The 18,209-nt window shown below is 50.6% G+C and overlaps 1 protein-coding gene across 2 annotated transcripts in view; it reads left to right on the top strand.

The window, feature by feature from the left end:
- Positions 1–15,201, top strand: part of LOC101932564 (protein-arginine deiminase type-3) — a 33,890-nt gene extending 18,689 nt beyond the window's left edge. For both annotated transcript variants that reach the window (XM_065575095.1, XM_065575096.1), the window contains exons 7-16: positions 3,061–3,239; positions 4,389–4,492; positions 5,176–5,287; positions 5,630–5,737; positions 6,819–6,970; positions 9,062–9,206; positions 10,170–10,263; positions 11,006–11,085; positions 11,874–11,999; positions 14,700–15,201. In XM_065575095.1, the coding sequence (XP_065431167.1) occupies positions 3,061–3,239; positions 4,389–4,492; positions 5,176–5,287; positions 5,630–5,737; positions 6,819–6,970; positions 9,062–9,206; positions 10,170–10,263; positions 11,006–11,085; positions 11,874–11,999; positions 14,700–14,933 (1,334 nt within the window). In that variant the 3' untranslated portion in view covers positions 14,934–15,201. The remainder of the gene's footprint in view (positions 1–3,060; positions 3,240–4,388; positions 4,493–5,175; positions 5,288–5,629; positions 5,738–6,818; positions 6,971–9,061; positions 9,207–10,169; positions 10,264–11,005; positions 11,086–11,873; positions 12,000–14,699) is intronic.
- Positions 15,202–18,209: the final 3,008 nt, after the last annotated feature.

The raw sequence follows: 18,209 nt of genomic DNA, 5'->3' as shown, positions 1-18,209 counted from the left end.
CAAGTACTGATTTTGCCCCAGATCCCTAAGTGGCCCCCTCAAGGATTGAATTCACAACCCTGGGTTTAGCAGGCCAACGCTCAAACCACTGAACTATCCCTCCCCCCATGAAGCTTCTTAAACATTTTAAAAACCTTATTTACTTTACTACGACAATAGTTTAGTTTTCTATTACAGACTTATAGAAAGAGACCTTCTCAAAACGTTAAAATGTCTGACTGGCACGCAAACCCTTAAATCAGAGTGAATAAATGAAGACTCGGCACCCCACTTCTGAAAGGTTGCCGACCCCTGGTCTAGAATTCTCTCTGCCTGTGTGCCGCTGCGTTACAATGCAGTCTTGCATGAGCCGATAACCTACTCTGGAGAGCGGTAACACTTCAACGGCCTGCTACACAGCAAGTGGAAGAGGGAGGTAGTAAAAATTGGCTGGAATATTGAATCCATCCAAGGACCTGCTCCTGCTCCCTGTGAAGCATGTGGGAGCTTTGCTACTGACTTAAAGGGGAGCAGGATCGAGTTCTAACTCTGCCCTTCAGTTAGCTGTTCCCCTCACGAAGGCCGCTCTCTGCATCCAGGTCCATTTACCGCCACACTTTCTCCCCGGTCTCGCAAACACTTCCACATACGGCACACTGCTGGCCTGGCTCCCCAGCTCAGGGAAGACCAACAACAGGCCCCAAAGCTGGTCCGGCCCCTTCCTGCAGGGCATGGTTTTATTCTTCAGGCACAAACCCCGCAGCATATCAAAAGAAAGCTATTCCCCCAGCCAAAGCAGGCTTCAGTGGCCTTTCCCCGTGTCTTCCCTCCTACTCCAGGGCCCGTCGGCATCCCTCCAGCAGTGCTCAGGCCTGGACAGGACAAGGAATCTCCTACCCACTTCCCAGCTGGGTCTGCTCATCCCCCTCCCTGTTTGGAAAAAGACTCCATCCCCAAACAAGGCTGGGGGTGGGAGGTCCTAGGGCCCTGGCCCTTAAAGAGGCAGACCACCCTATTACTCTCAGGCTCAGCTCAAAGCAAGTGAATACTTCCATTGACTCAAGTGGGACCATTCAGGTGCTTTAACTTGTCCCTGGATGTTTGCACAGTTGGGGTTTTCTATTGTATTGTTGGAGAAACAGTGGCCTAGCCCTGGAGTGGGGGAACTCACAGGTCCTCTTTGCACTCCAGGACGCTCCTGAGCAGCACTGGAGGCTCATGGCCAGAGTGCAGTGCCGTGATGATACAGAAGGGGACAGAGTTAAGGGTATCTGGTCGATCTTAACTGTTGCACTTCTCTGCTTTTTTTGAGTACTCCTCCGTGACACCTTAACATCCTTTTCGTGCAACATCCTAGTGTAAGCAAATGTCACTGCTGTCCATTATGGGTGTCTGCAGTGCTGCCGGGCCAGCCTTTGTCCTGACACCACCCCTGCTAGTGTGCCAGATGCCCCACAGCAACTGAGACCATTACTCCTTGTTCTGTCATCTGCCACCACTGAGAACAGTCTAGATCCATCCTCTTTAGAACCCCCTTTCAGGTAGTTGAAAGCAGCTATCAAATCCCCCCTCATTCTTCTCTTCTGCAGACTAACCAATCCCAGTTCCCTCAGCCTCTCCTCATAAGTTATGTGCTCCAGCCCCCTAATCATTTTTGTTGCCCTCCGCTGGACTCTTTCCAATTTTTCCACATCCTTCTTGTAGTGTGGGGCCCAAAACTGGACATAGTACTCCAGATGAGGCCTCACCAATGTCCAACAGAGGGGAATGATCACGTCCCCCGATCTGCTGGCAATGCCCCTACTTCTACAAGTCCCCAAAGTAAGAGAAAAGCAAGAAGTCAACATAGGGTTGGCCGATGATGCTTTGGCACCCGACCTTTCTGTTTAGGGCCTGTGTTCAAACCGGACTCCCTGGGTCCGGTCGTCCTGTCCACAAGCTGTCCCAGACTCCTGGCTCTACCCAGGCTTCCCTCACCACGGGGGGGGGGAGGGAGGTAAGAGCTCTGTCTCCTTCCTGGTCAGTCCCAAACTGAGCTGGGGAGTTAAAAGGAGATGGCCCAGCTCAGTTTGGGTGATGCCTCTTAAATATCGTCAGTAAGCTGCTAGGTGCGACCGCACCCCGGGCTGTGTAAATGGATACAATGATCAAAACTGGGGCTGTCCCTGGGTTCTGCTGAAATAATGGGGTGGGGGGAGACAGCAGGTTGGGAAATAAATGGTGAATAAACCCCTCCAATCTGTCCTGCTGCTGTTCGTAGGGTCCGACTATTCATTGTGAACATTCAGCGACTCCTGGGGGGCTTTGAAATGCTTCACCCATCCTGAAAGTGTCATGAATTCAGAGCTGAAATGCACGGCCCACTGTTTGTCATGAGCTAGGCTCCTGTATCAGTTATCCAGTCCAGGAGCAGATTCAATAACGTGACCCAGCACTCTATGTTCAGTTCTCAAACCCATCCCCGGAAAACTACTCGTCCAACCAAATACATTGGGCAGCTGATGGGGCTGGTTCACCCCTGAAATCCCAAAGCTACCATTGACTGGATGCTCTCCGTCTAGCTCTAAAAGATTACGAAGCTGTTTTCAGGCCTTTGGGTAACATCACCTCTATCCACCAGCCTTTCCTCTTGTAAATTCCAGTCCAAACTAGAGGCTGATGCGGAGCCAGCAAGACCGCTTCCAGGCCGGTAAAGCACCTCTCATGTGATTGAAGTAATCAGACTAAGTCTAATCCCTCTGGCCTTTGAAAACTGGCCCCAGTTGCTAGCGTTGGTGTATTTGCACCAGTGTAGGCTGCAATTTACACTGGTGGATTTAACTCCTGCACGAGGAATTCGGTCCACTGGTGCAAATCATGGCTTCGCCTGTCTCCATGAGGGGTTTGCACCGGTGCAGCTACACTGCTGGGGCTAATTCTCTATGTAGACAAGGCCCTACACAAGGTCTAGTCCAACTGTCCAACAATGCACTTCCTGTCACGTCTGGAAGCTTGATCCCCAGGGGCTGGGAACAGCCGCGCTACTCCCTTGTGCTCAGTGTGGTTCCCCCGACATGTCAGTAAACTCCTCTACATTCGTAGGCGATGACGTTCTCCACCAGTACGAGCACGTGCTGGGGTCAGATGAGCTCTCCTACGTAGTGGACCGTCCCAGCGGCCAAGAAGAGGACACCTTCTATGTGGAGGGTTTGGCCTTCCCGGACGCTGACTTCTCCGGGCTGATTGCCTTCCACGTCACGCTGCTGGATGCCCCGGTTGAGGTACAGTAAGCCGCTGCGCTCACTTGGCCTGCGCCTATCTGGGCTGGAGAGAACAAAAGCGCCGCAGAGCGGCTTCTCTAGCGGGAGTGCTGCCTGTCCACCACACCCCTCGGTGGCACAGCAGCAGCAAGGGCTGAGCCTCGGCCTGCTGGATCTTAAAGACTGAATCTCTACGAAGGTTCAGCCATGGCTGAGGTAGGCCTGTCAGCCACTGCACGTGGCATGACCATCACTTGAGGAGGCCAGAGCACCGCACAACATGGGTGTAGGAGATCGAGGCATGGGGACTGAAGGGCTCATGTCCCCATCCCCTGAGCTGGGTGTTTCAGTCACGGAACGGTTCAGCTTTGGAGTCCTGCAGCTGGTGCCAGGCCGCTGGCTCCTAGCCGGCAGAATTAGCCTTTGCAGAATTGATGTCTCTGGTGGGTCGTCCAAAGGAAAAGCTGCTTCTAGACAGGCTTGTTGGAGGGCTTGGGGAGAGGGAATCGAAACTCAACAGCATGGGAACAGCACATCCCACAGCCCCTAAAACCAGCAGGGCCGGCCGCCGTCTCAAAGCCCAATGGGGTAAATGAGTGGTATGCTATTCCAGTGGGCAGCTTGGTCCGTAACTGTTGCTATGGAGATCTCTGTGCCAACCTCCTCGGTACTAACGAAACACGCTGGCAAAGAGTGTGTGCTGTGGCCACAACTAGTAGCCAGTTCACTAGGGGATAACTACCTATAACTGCCGCCAACTAACGGAGTTGCTTCTTTAGCTGAAGTGATAGCAGGCTTTAGCAGCAAAGGTCGTTGGTTTGACCCATGCTGGGGGCCATAACACTGGTAGGGGAAGGCAAAAATGTCCTGGCTGGATGAGGGGCTACTCCAGCTGAGCCCAGGGTTTTGATGCTAAAACAGGAGGAAACTGCTTCTGGATAGCAACTAAATCGAGGTCTCCTGCCATTTGAGCCAGGCCTGAGCCTCCCCTTCCCTCTGGGCAGAGGCGCTGAATGTCCCTGTGAGAGACTTGAATTACAGTGGGTAAAGGGCCAAAATGCATGGGAGCAGCAAAGGGACGGATAAAAGGCATCACTTTGCCCTCCAAAGAGGACTTCGAAGTTGGACTAAGATCCATCAATCACCCCTTGGTTTTTTTCCCCCCCATAGAATCTTCCCGAGACCCCGATTTTCACAGACACGGTGGTTTTCCACATGGCTCCCTGGATAATGACCCCCAACACTCAGCGGCCTCTGGAGGTCTTTGTCTGCAGGTAAGGCCCAGATGAGTCAGTTGCCATGGGGAAATGGGCCGAGCTGTCGTTTTCTACCCAGGGGCTTGATCCTGCAAGGTGCTGAGCCCTCTGCCCCCGGTCCAGCGCAGCCCTTCAGCACACGCGTAACATCAAACACGTGCGTAGCCCCGTTGACTTCGATGGGCTTTGGATCAAGCCCCCAGGGCCTAACTGGGATTTAAGAGCAAGCCAGGTTGGAAGAGGCTGCCCCCAAAGACCTCTACTCGGGACCCAGCCCATATTAGGATGGGCCTCTTTGGGCGCGTGGGGAAGTCAGACTGTGGAGACCTTACAACTGTCCCTGGTCCTGTCATGCCTGGAATCGCTTGGACTGTTTCCGTCAACACACCCTTGTGCCATGGGAGGGCAAGAACACCTGGGCCAAAAGCCCCAAGTGGTGGCCGTGAGAGTGATGGGTGAAAAATTCCCTCTTGAGACCCAGAAAAGGGGCTTGGCTACTCTCAGGCACCAAGCCGATTAGCGCCTCGTTAACGTACTAAATCCCCTGTTGGATAAATAACGGTCGCCCAATCCATTCCCCACTATTGTTTGACCTGGGCCTTCTGGGATCTCCCCAGTGACGGGCTTTCTTTGGGGTGGCGGGAGAGCGTGTGTCTGTCCCCTAGTTTAGACCTCACTCTCCTCCCCCGTTTCATTCCCAGCGTGAGCGACAACGCCGACTTTGTGGAAGCCGTGAGCGAACTCGCCAGGAAAGCCCGCTGCAAGCTGACCATCTGCCCGGAGGTGGAGAACCGAAATGACCGCTGGATCCAGGTCAGATCGCCAGGAGCGGGAAAGCCAAATGCACGGGCCCTGCGTCTCTGCTGCCTGGCGGAGTCATTGATGGCTGTCGGGTGGCGTTTCGTGCCCTTGTGACACGGCTGTCAGTCACTCAGTGCAGAGCACTGAGCACCAGAACACACTGGGACGAAGCGAAGAACGTGCCTGGTCTTTAAGCTGCTGCAAAAGGGTCTGTTCAGCAGTGGTACAACAGCAATCCCATGTGGGCTTGATCCAAAGCCCATCCAAATCGACAGCAATCAATTCTGCAGGTTCTGGTTCAAGCCCCGTATTGGCTGGCTGTTTATTTGCCATTCTCTTTGTCCCCTCTAACAGGACGAGATGGAGTTTGGCTACGTGCAGGCTCCCCATAAAACGTTTCCCGTGGTCTTCGACTCGCCCAGGGACCGAGAGCTGCAGGACTTCCCTTTTAAGAGCATCTTGGTACGTGACGCTGTCTAGCGGTGCCAGCACTCAATTTAACACCAACTCGTTGGAAAGTTTGTGTTGAAAGGCTTTGGGTTTTGTGGACAGAAAATGCATTTTTCCAGCTATTGAGACATTTTGAAAAATGCATCGATTTTGACTAGATTTCATTTAAAAAATGGAATGGAGTGTTTTTCAGAATGGAACATTTCGATTTTTCATTTTGAAAGAACTTTCCAAGATTAAATTCATTTTTTTTTTTTTAAATACGCCTCTGCCCCAATATAACACGAATTCGGATACAACGCGGTAAAGCAGTGCTCCAGGGGGGCGGGGCTGCGCGCTCCGGCAGATCAAAGCAAGTTCAATATAATGCGGTTTCACCTATAACGCGGTAAGATTTTTTTGGCTCCCGAGGACAGCGTTATATCGGGGTAGAGGTGTATAATTTTTGTTTAAAGTTAAAGGTCAAAATCAACATGAAATGTTGGGGATTTTATCAAAATGTTTTGATCGACCCGAAACAAACTTTTTGGGGTCATTTTGTTTAGCAGAAAATGTTGAAGTGTGTTATTTTTGGTGAAATAGAAAATCTCGTTTCCGTCCAGCTCCGTGCCCCTGCGATGGAATTCTGACTCCTTGGAGGGCTGTAGGACCGACTCAGATTCTGTTCTTCACAGCCAGATGTGCAGCCCTGTTAACTTGTATTCAAAATACTAAGCCTAGGCCTCTGTAGGGTTTTCCATCCACAGACCTCGAGTCGTTTGCAAAGGGTGAGGGGAGCATGCCTTCGTTTTACATATTGGGAAACATATAAGGTCTTACAGGGAGTTGGTGGTAGAGCTGGGAATAGAATAATGTAGGTTTGACTTGCCATGCTGTACCCAGTCCACTGGACCATGGTGCCTCTTTATTTGGCCACTCCAGACAGAGCTTTTAGCACCAACACCAGCCCCACGAGGCTGCGACTTTAACTGCTTCAATCGCAGCAGGGTGCAATGTATCTTGTGCCGCATACCCATTTAAGGCCTGGGCCTCACCTTGTCTGAGTTACGCAATTCACTGCTCTCAATTTCATTGTCCTCTTGTTCCCCGGAAGGGCCCCGATTTTGGCTACGTGACCCGAGAACCTTATAATGAAACTGTCTCCGGCCTCGACTCTTTTGGGAACCTGGAAGTTAGCCCTCCAGTGACCGTCAGAAGGAAGGAGTATCCCCTGGGGAGGATCCTCATTGGCAGCAGCTTCCCCAGGTGAGAGGCATGAGCGTGGTTCGGGACTGCATGCGCCATGGGGGACCAGGCCAGCATCTCCTCCCAGCTGAGCTCAATAGGAGTCGTTGTGGCAACAAGACAAAGTTACAAGTGCTACAGCTTTCCAGGTGCACCAGTGGAATATCAGTGCCAGGGGAGCAGAGGATGAAGGGAAGCACGGCAGTAGGGAAAGTGGCAGCTCTGGATATAGACACACAGAGAAAGGGGTACAACCTACTCCCATCCCACAGCAAGACGGATATTTAACGACTGAATTGCTCGTTCCTATGCAGACAGTCGGCGGCAGGAACTAGTGAATTCCTCCATGCCTACTGCTGCAGTCCTTCGCTTAATTCATCACAGAACTGTCTTACACTGGTGGAGCACCCACTAATCAGGATTATAATTTATTATTTGCATTGTGGTAGGATGCAGGAGCCCTAGTCTTGGGCCAGGATCCCAATGTGCTAGGTGCTGTACAAATAGCAAACAAAAAGCTGGTCTCTGTCCCAAAAAGCTGACAGAAGTACCTCATGACATGCCATGCACCACAGGGACGTCCAAGTATTTTAAACACTGGGTCTACCTTTTAACGGACATCCCTTATTTGATGCCTAATGTCCTGCAACTAGTATCCAGTAAAGCTACCCAGAAGCATCTGATGAGCTAATCAGTGTGTGGTCAAGCAATAATTATGTCCAGGCTTCTACCGTGACACAAGTCTATCATCTGGCCACATTGAGATGTGGGATCACTTAAAAAACGAGCTTTGCTCCATATTTGGCCTAGGGATTTTGTGTGTGTTCTTGCAACGTAGGTGCTGGGGCTGCCACAGACATTCAGACTGGAAATGAGGGATAAGTTTTTAACAGTGAGCGTCATTAACCATGAGAACAATTTACCAAGGGTCCTGGTGGGTTCCCCAGTGAGAGAGAGACGCTTTCGACCATACACAGGGGCAGCACTTTCTGCTGAGGTGAGGAGGACGTGCTGAGAGAACGTGGAGGGCCCAATCGACCATACACAGAGCTTGAGGAAGAGATCAAAGACATTACTTCACCCGCCTTGTCGCTCTAATAGCCGAAGACCAACACGACTACAACACTGCTTACAACCGTGGTAGAACCATAGACATGCGGGGCTGAAAGGGACCTCTGAGGTCATCTAGTCCACCCCTCTGCGCTAAGGCAAGATTAGGCACACCTAGAGATTAAGTCTCATGCTGGCCGCTGCACAGACATAGCTAATGAAAAGACAGGCTGCAAGCCCTTGGCGGAAGCAGGCAAGTAAAGCAGCATCACCAGGAACCCTGGCCTAATGGAGGCGGATTCTAGGCACACATTAGACAAGGTGCAGCTGAGACGATTTCAGGATAATTCGAGTTGTTGGCCTCAGCTTCCTGGCAATGTATTACGTAAACCACAAAGTAGTGTTTACAGTTTGCATGGGGCGGTCAGGTTAGCAATGACACACATACCACTGATCTAGAGTTTATCGGCCTTTAGTACTAGATGAAGGGAATCTGGGGTCACAGGCACCCCATGACAAGGGGGCCCCGTGTCCCATCTCCATTTCATGGTGTTTCTCCTGCCTCTGCGGGAGGGCAGGGCAGGCCACCCTCACTCCAAGCAGGGAGCAAGAGTAACCCTCTCGTAACTACCTCCCCCGCCCCACCCCAGTACTTACCCCAGGAGCTGTCTGGTATGTGACTAGGCCAGAACTGCTGCACTCTTCTCCTCTTGCCAAACTCACGGTCGTTGGCTGGGCGGGGCCCCCAGATCAGCCAGTCATGGAGTTAGCTCCTCACTGAGATGCACGAGGCTGTTCTTCTCAGTGCAGTTGTTTCAGGTTCTCAGCAAACTCAGGCAGACATCCCTGCATGAGTTACACTCGCCTCATGTTTTCAAGCTTTCCTCTGCAGCCGTGAGAGCTTTGAAACTTACTCTCATCTAACTTCCCGGGGAGGTGGGGGGCCTAGCCATGAGCCTGTGACATTTATGCCTTAATTTGGCCCTGTCCACCTTGCGTCCCGATTCTGTTCTTAACTGAAGAATGTGTCTGGCTCTTCTCTTGCTTCCCTTTGGCCTCTAGGGTTGGTGGCAGGAGGATGACAAAGGCCGTCAGGGACTTTCTCTATGCCCAGAAAGTGCAGCCCCCCGTGGAGCTCTACGTCGACTGGTTGTGTGTGGGTCACGTCGATGAATTCCTCAGCTTTGTCCCAGCTCCGGGCAGACAGGTACCGCTCGCTGGCCGAGACGTCCGGGACCAGCCCCGGGCAGGTGGGTGCCGTGCGCTGGGCGAGACGTCCGGGACCGGCCCCGGGCAGGCGGGTGCTGCGCGCTGGGCGAGACGTCCGGGACCGGCCCCGGGCAGGCGGGTGCCGCGCGCTGGGCGAGACGTCCGGGACTGGCTGTCCCTTCTTTTCCATGAGACCGAGTTTCCTTAGAACGTGTCTAGCACCAAACCAGGCATAACAGTGTCTGGGATGGTAACAACATAGACATGGTGCTGTAGGAGCTAGACCAACCGCCTCATGATTCAGAACGTGTCCACGTGCACAGTGCGTGTGTGAACACAGGGGACCAGCTGGGCCCCAGCAAACAAGGACTTAGCCTCTGCTTCACCCTCCCCTTGAACAAGCACTCAGGGGGAAGGGGTGTGAGAGGCTGCTTGGGGGCTAGGGGCGGTGGTTATAATGCCTTGGAGAAGATCAGTCTGAACTCAGTGGAGCTCTGTTGATTTACACCAGCTGAGGATCTGGCTGACGATGTGCTGAAGCCTCACAACAGCTTGTGAACTACGCAGGCAAATACTCTTACCAGTAAGAAAACTGAGGCATAAACTGTAACTTACTCACATGCCAAAGAAGTCGTCAGTGTCCAGTTTGAAGTTCCTGAATTCCAGTTCCATCCTCAAGCCCCCAGAGCACACGTCTGCTCCAGCACTGCCATGTGCTTTCTAGACACCTGTACATTTTAGGGAGGTAAAAACATGTGGAACTCTCCTCTGCAAGATCCCTCTTTTCCGAGATGAATTTACCTCGCTCCAGGGAGAGTGTAAGGAGCGTGGGTGCCACACCTGTTGATCCAGACTATTGCAACCGCTCCTTGTAGACTGAACCCCCTGGGCAGAGGGTCTGTAATGTGCAGCGTGAGTGAATGGCAAAGATCTGTCACTGAACTGGTTTGTCTCTCGACAGGGTTTCCGGCTGCTCTTAGCCAGCCCCACTGCCTGTTACAAGCTCTTCAGAGAGAAGCAGGAAGAGGGCTATGGAGAAGCCAGGCTGTTTGAAGGTAGGATAGCTCGGCTTTATTTTCTCTCCTGCACCACTTCACACATTAGAACAAACCATCCGGAAGTTTCCGCCTGTGGTGAACAGACCTGCTTCAACAAGCTGTTCTACGGGCACAGGACAGCTCAGCAAAGAGCTGCTCGAAAACTTCCTGTCAAAACTGTTTTAACAGAAAATCTTCAATTACAAGAAATTTTGTTGAGGAAAAAGTTTATCCACGGAAAACTTTGATTTTTCATTCCCCCACCCCCATGCCCCCAGAAAAAGGTAAAAATTTTATTTGGTTGTGCTGTGTGGTGCCTCATGTCCAAATCTTCTCTATAGACTAGGGTCATGGAACAAACGACATCTCCCAGGCTACACCATGGCCAGAGGGTCCCATGATGCACTGCCTCCTCTCTCCAAGAGGGGAGACCGTAGTGCATCATGGGACATGTAGTCCTTCCAAGGTACCTAATCAGTTGAGGAGAATGAGAGTTTGAGGCACCTGAATTACAACCACCATGAGGCATGACAGCAGCATATATTTTTTGAGTTTTAATTTTTTGGTATTCAAATTTTCCACGTCAAAAATTTTGACATAAATGACACTTTGTCACAACTTCCCCTGAGAAAAAGAAACCATTTTCTGACCAGCTGATATGAGGCTCTTAGATCTATCTACAGATGCACGTGGGTTACATGTACATCCCTGCTTAACGCATGAATTTTCACTCATCTGTTAAATTTCTTTCTTCTTGCAGAGTTAGAGACAGTCACCACCACAACAATAGATGAGATTCTGGCCAATGAAACCCTGAGGAGGGAGAACGACTATGTTCAGGTAGGGACAGGAGACAGAGCAATAACTCAGCAATATTGGATGCAGGACTCTGGTAACCCGATTGAGCCTTCTCTCCATCTAGGTGCCGGTGTAAGAACCGATCACTGTTGCATGTGAGAACCTTACTGAACATGCCTGGTTGGAAGCAGTTCGTGGCAGACTGGAGATGTGGCCTAGAGAGGCTGCTGTAAGGGCGCTGCTCAAAATACACACAGCCACGTTGAAAATGGGATTTGGCCACGGCAAAGAAAATCTGCCTTTTTTGAGATTCTTGCACTCAGACTGTCCCGTTTTTACTCACAACAGGCCATGGTCTAGCTCACAGGGGATGAAGTACTGAGTAAAAAATGGGTCATTTATGAAGGGAAGAGGAGGTGGCTTTGTGGCCAAAGTAGCAGAAATGGCTGTGTTTGACAATGAGCAGGTCAAGGCTACTGCACTGCAACTCTCGGGACAGGTGAGAGAGAGCATGGGAAGCGCCGAGTGTGTCCAGATTCACGGTGGAGCCGGAGAACCAGTGAAGTAGCCAGGGAAGACTGCCTCGATTTATCTCAGATCTGATATGAGGCCCTAGCAAGGAGAGTTGGGTTCATGGCTGGGTTTTGGGTTTCACATGCCGCCACAACCGTCCCTCCAGGCGAGGTTCTTTCTCCATTTTGATTCCCAATTTACTTCCATCCCACGTCATCTCTTACTGAACAGTCAGCAAAAACGCTGCCTCTCCAGTCTGCTCCTCTCAGGGCTGCCTGTAGCAGGAACAGTTTTGTGACCTTGTCCTTCCACCCCAGACCTGCATCGACTGGAACAGAGACATCCTGAAACGGGAGCTGGGCCTGAGCGAGAAAGACATCATCGACCTCCCCCAGCTCTTCACGGTAATCGACAAGGAAGCCAGTGCTTTCTTCCCAGACATGGTAAGAGTCGCGGGAATAAGGGCCTCTTCCGTTTTCTTGCATTTCTGGGGCTTAAATAGGTTTTGGCTCAGCTGAAATGTTTCATTTTAGACTATTTTTAAATAGTTCTGATCTTAAAAACGCAAAACTAAAGGAAATCTTGCAACAAAAAGTCACTTTGAAGTGAAAAAAATCAAAACATTTAAAAAATGTCAAAACAAAACAGAGTTTCTGCAGACTTTTGTTTTGTTTCTCCAATTTGGCCAAACCAACCAGAATTCACAAAAATTTCAGTGTTACCAAATCTGCATTTTTCACCAGAAAAACAGTTTCATCTGAAAAATTTCATCCAGTTCTACTGGATTCTTCTCCGGGGACTGGGTTTCGCTGAAAACATTCAAACCTTGCTGAGTACGAGGCTAACCTTCATTACAAGGCCTCCTCCTCCTCCTCCGACAGCCCATTTAGAGTCCAGCCTCCTTCACAGCGTTGTCAGTTCTTGCAATTTTATTGGGATCACTGTTGCTGACTCACGATTTTACCGCGAGTAGCATGGTCTCTTCTGGGGCAGTTGTTTTTCCTTAAAGCGCCAACCACTGGAGTCAAGTGACTGCATGAGCATCTCTGCTTTTTCATTTCGTAACCCTCATGGTTGTGAAGGAAAGCTGAACATGTGAAGGCCCCTAATGGCTTGGAAGACAGAGGCAAATCCAAAAAAAGTCAACAGTTTTTATTTCAAAAAACTGCATAATTTTTAAGCCAGTGTGATGGGATTTGGGGTTTTTTGGGGGGAGGAGGGTCCATGTGCTGACTCATCTTAGGGTTGGCAATGGTGCTTTAATTAACAATACCTAGTGCGTTTCATCAGGAGATCGCAAAGCACTTTACAAAGAAGGCCAGTATCATTACACCCACTTTACAGATGGGGAAAAGGAAGACACAGAGTGGGGAAGAGACTCGCTCAGGGTCACCAAGCAAGCAAGGGGTGGAACTGGGAATAGTTGCTTTTTCCACTAGACAACGCTGCCTCATTTAGGTGCCCGGCCCTCTTCTGGGCCCACTCCAAAGCTCATTTAAAGTCACTGGGCACCTTTCCATTGACTTCAGGTCGGGCCCTTTGTCAGGAGTGCATCAGAGTAGGGGCTGTGTTCAGACAGCGCCCAGCATAGTGGGGTCCTGCTCTTAGCCCCCAGGCACCACCATGATAATCGGTGATTCATAATGGAAAAACAGCTGAAAATAAAAGTGGATCCTGAAATGATGCATTAGAGTTTGCCTAAGAACCGTTGCCTCCTGTCTATGCAGAGCAGCAAAAGCATTCTCTTCTGCCACGCTGGGGACGTCCACGCTGGAGCTAGAAGGAGGTACCCACGCTAGTTCTGATCGAGCCAGCCTGCTAAAAATAGAAGCCGGACGGGGCAGCCACCCCGAACACGTGCCTTGGATTTCGGCGACGCTTCTGTTTTTAGTGCACTAGCTCTATCGGCGCTAGAGTGGGTACGTCTCCGCAAGCTGGAAATTCCACCTCTAGCACAGTCACATCCGGAAGGTACGTTTACGCTGCAGTAAGAGCCGAGGCAGGGCCGGGGCTGACCTGGGTCAGCGGACTTGGGCATACGTGGTTCAGGCTACCGGGCTATAAAATAGCAGTGGGGACATTTGGGCTTGAACCCCTGTGAGGCGGGAGAGTCTCAGAGCCCAGGCTCCTGCCCAAGCCCAAACATCTACACTGATAGTTTTAGTCCTGCAGCCCAAGTCAGCTGACCCAGGCTCTGAGACTCGGCGCTCCGGGTTTTTATTGCAGTGTAGGCATAGCCAAGGAGATCGCGGTAGAGACTAGCTAACCCTGGTTGCAGCAAGGCCAGGGACACCCCTGGGAGTCGCTTTCCATTAACTGTACAATATTTTCTATAAGAACGGAGACCATCTCTGCTACTTGATGGCTAAACACAATCCAATTGGCTCAGGCAAGGCCATGTGACTCAAAACTCTTTTATCCATCAGTCAGGAACTGTAGAAATTACACTCAGAACAGGAGGACTTGTGGCACCTTAGAGACTAACGCATTTATTTGAGCATAAGCTTTCGTGGGCTCCAGCCTGATCACATGTTTCTGGCTCCTTCCCATTTCCAGCTGCTAGATTATATTTAGGATTGCCTTGATTTCCCTATTGTCCTTGTCCAGGAGGGCAATTGCTCTAGGTGCCACGGGGATGTTGGGCGGTGGCATGGACCCTCTCTCCTGCCGTACACAAGTACGCATGGGAAGGGAAGTGTTCTCTCAGTCACAAACAGGAGAGGGAGCTAGTGCCTATGAGAATTTCAGCATTAAGCTTTGGCCCGACTTAGACATCCTCAGCTCAGAAATATTCAGCAACCCCCAAATTCTGGGTGGGACTCATCAGTGCACTGCCTGCCATAACAAGAAGTCAATTTACTACGCCTTGTTAAAACAAAAATCTCAGTAGCAGAGGGGTTTATGCCAAACTTTGGGGTGTCTGGAATCTGGATCTGCAGGTGAGTTTTGTGCCTGGAGTCCATCTGCACTCTGTAGTTTCTAGGCTGAGTCCTCACTGTATCCCCCACACTGGGCTATGCAATCTCTTTCTTGGCATCACACTGGAGTTATGCAGAAGACACTGCAGTGAAATCCTTAAAGGAATGCGTCTGGCTGTTAGTATATTCAGTGCTCCCATCCTGTCCTTCCTCTCCTGGCTGCAGGTGAACATGATCGTCTTGGGGAAACACCTGGGCATCCCGAAGCCGTTTGGGCCGATCGTCGACGGGCAGTGCTGCCTGGAAGAGAACGTTCGTTCCCTGCTGGAGCCGCTGGGCCTGACCTGCACCTTCATCAATGACTTTTTCACCTACCACACCCTATTAGGGGAGGTCCATTGCGGCACCAACGTCCGCAGGAAACCCTTCTCCTTCAAGTGGTGGAACATGATCCCCTGAGCAGGGGGGGTGAAATAAACTCACGGCTTTTTTCAAGAGGAGGGAACTATAGCTGAATGTGACCTACAGTTTCCTGGGGTTCACTTCACCCACCACTGAATTTGTAACGTCAATAAAAACAATACTTTCTAAAGAAACCCCTTACTAACCTGCATGTGAAATCGCTAGCTACCCCATCCCCTCCTCTGCCGCACGAGTCGGACAGTTTGCTGGGACTGTAATCCCCACCACTGTTTCTTGCCGCTCATCAAATATAGGACCTTAAAAATGTGTGTGTCACCTAATTTATTATAGCTACCTAAGTACCTATAAGGCCCCCAATCACCATGTATTTATCCTCATGTGTGCGGTAGAGAAGTATTATCAGCCCCATTTTACAGATGGGGAAACCGAGGCACAGAACGGTTAAGTGACGTGGACAAGGTCACGTATGAAGACTGTAGCAGAGCCAGGAACAGAATAGTCTAGTGTCCCAGTTCTGTGCCTTAACTATAGCTGACTGGAGGATGACAATTCCCTCGCATGCCAACTTTCAAGATTTTGAAGGAAGGCAGGCAGTGGGGAGGGCATTGAGCTGGGATGCAGAAGACAAGTCTCTGTTCGGCCTCGTTCAAAGCAGATTGGTTTAATCTCAGCTCACTCTGATTCAGGGTGTAAACCTGGGTCTCCCACATTCCAAGCCCATGCCCTAACCACCGGGGTACAGGGTCTTCTCTCCCTCCTCCCCTGTTCAGCGCTGATGAAACTACATATTTTGTTGAAAAAAGCCAACTCCAACTTTAAGAATGGGCCCCACTTCTGCTACAGAAAGCAAAAGCTACAAGTTAGGGAGAGTAGTGAAATCTGAACCGGTCTTCTCGGGCTCGCTCCTCTACGCATTCACTGGGGGAGCTGCAATTTTCTATGTAAGATGGTTGGTTTGTTTTTTGGTTGGTTTGTCATTTAAGGCAGTGGTTCTCAACCAGGGGTAGGTGGATCCCTGGGGATACGCAAAAGTCTTCCGGGGGTACATCAACTCATCTAGCTCTGCCTAATTTTACAACAGGCTACATAAAAAGCACTAGCGAAGTTGGTACAAACTAAAATGTCATACAATGACTTGTTCATACTGCTCTATATGCTATACACTGAAACATAAGTACAATATTTATATTCCAGTTGATTTATTTTAGAATTATAGGGTAAAATTGAGAAAGGCAGCAATTTTTTCAGTAGCAGTGTGCTGTGACACTTGCATTTTTAAGCCTGATTTTGTAAGCAACTAGTTAAGTGAGAGGAAACTTGGGGTACACAAGACAAATCAGACTCCTGAAAGGGGTACAGTCGTCTGGAAAAGTTGAGAGCCACTGCGTTAAAGAAGTTCTTTGAGTACTTAAGCACAGGGGCCTCCTCACAACCACACCTTATAAGAAGGCAAGCAGCCTGCAGGGCTGTAGCGTTTTCCGTTTGGAGGGTGAAAAGTAACTTTTCATCACTTCCACCCCAACCATTCAACTTTCAGACCAGGCACGGTAAGATTTCTCACAGCGCACACCAATGGCCAGACGGCCTGAGTTTGGAGAAAACACCTGACTGGATAATAAAGGTCTGACCAACTGGAAGTTGACCAGCGTGCTGTGTTATGTGATGTCAGAGTTCACAGATGCACGGGGCATATACGTTTTACATACAAAGTGAACTCTTCTTATAGCAGGGCAGTAGATTCTGAGTCAGAGTCTGGGCGTAGTGTATTCTGTAGTCATACCCTTAAGCTCCTTGTAAAATCTCTTTGCGAGGGCAAAACGATGTGGGTGTTCTTACCCTGCGGTGGCCAACGTGATCACTTAATTATCTGTTACCATTCAAGAAAGAAACCTTAGTCACTGTGGCTAGTTCTCTGAAAACTTCAGCGCAATGCACAGCAGCCATCAAAACGCTAACGGAATGTTAGGATTCACGCTTAGGAAAGGGATAGAAAATAAGAAAAATATCACGACCCCACTAGGAAAGGTCCAGCAATGAGGACTAGGCAAGTGGTCAAGGATGCCCCTTAGCTTCTGACTGCCAGAAGATGGGAGAGGAAGACAGTGGTGGATCTTTCCAAATTTGTTCTATACACTGCCCCCGAAAGTCTGGGTCAGAGACAGGATACTGGGCCACATGGACCATTGGTCGGACACAACATGACTGTTATTAAGATACAATATCCTAGTGAAGACAAAGCAGGGTGTAGCTTTCATCTGTGGTGCAGGTCGAGGTAAAGACGATGAGGGAACCTAGGGCACAATCCGTTTTTTAAAAGATCTCAGTGGAGGAGAAGAAAGGGCAGAATTAAACACGCAGCATTTTTCTCACACAGCTGTTTGGGAGCCAGCGTGCGTCCGAACGAGCTATTTAATTTAAGAGCTATTCAACGCCGTCGCAGTCCGAACGGCAGTGCAAGATCCATTTTGGATAAACTCTTCCAAAAGCTTCGTCTTCTACACGCCGGTGCAGATCTAAAGAGTAAGTGCATTGGGCCCATTGCTTCTCTGCCGGTTTTCACACAGATTCAGCCCCTTTGATTTCCAGTAGGGTCAATCCTGACTTACAGCCGTGGGAGAAGAGAACTGGGCCTATTGCATTCCTGGCTTACCAACTTCACATGGCTTGGAAGAGAACCCATCCACCAGTAGACTGTGCTAGGATGTTCTTGGTGAGGTGCTACTGCCCTCTACTGGCTGATCCAGCATGGACTTTTGTCCTTTGGTTAAAGCAGAAGATGCAAATTGGGGATTATGTCCGGATTCCTTATTCCTCCTGGTCGTTAGGGGCAGCAGAACAGTCCAGCCCTAGAAAGGCAGAATGCCCAGAATATTGGCGACGTCCTACTGCAGCCAGGAACTAGCACGCCTGCCCTCCCTCTCTGCGTCAATCTGGAAATCTGCTCCCGCTCCCATCCAGGGGTGGCTCCAGGCACCAGTGCACCAAGCGCGTGCCTGGGGCGGCAAGCCGCGGGGGGCGGCCTGCTGGTCGCTGTGAGGGCGGCAGGCAGGCTACGTTCGGCGGCATGCCTGTGGGAGGTCCACCAGTCCCGCGGCTTCGGTAGCGGGTACGCTGAAGCCGTGGGACCGGCGGACCTCCCGCAGGCACGCCACCAAAAGCCACCTGACTGCCGTGCTTGGGGCAGCAAAATGCATAGAGCTGCCCCTGCTCCCATCACCCGCCCTCCTCCACGGACACCTCCTACAACAGTCCACTCCGCGACTGGCTGCTCTCCATCCCTGTCTGCCACTGGACCAAAGGGGCTTGATATGC

The sequence above is a fragment of the Chrysemys picta genome, chromosome 21 (genome assembly GCF_011386835.1).
Source record: "Chrysemys picta bellii isolate R12L10 chromosome 21, ASM1138683v2, whole genome shotgun sequence".
NCBI classification, from domain to species: domain Eukaryota; kingdom Metazoa; phylum Chordata; order Testudines; family Emydidae; genus Chrysemys; species Chrysemys picta.
Note: the sequence above shows the minus strand (reverse complement) of the source record. Positions and strands in the feature narration are given on the sequence as shown.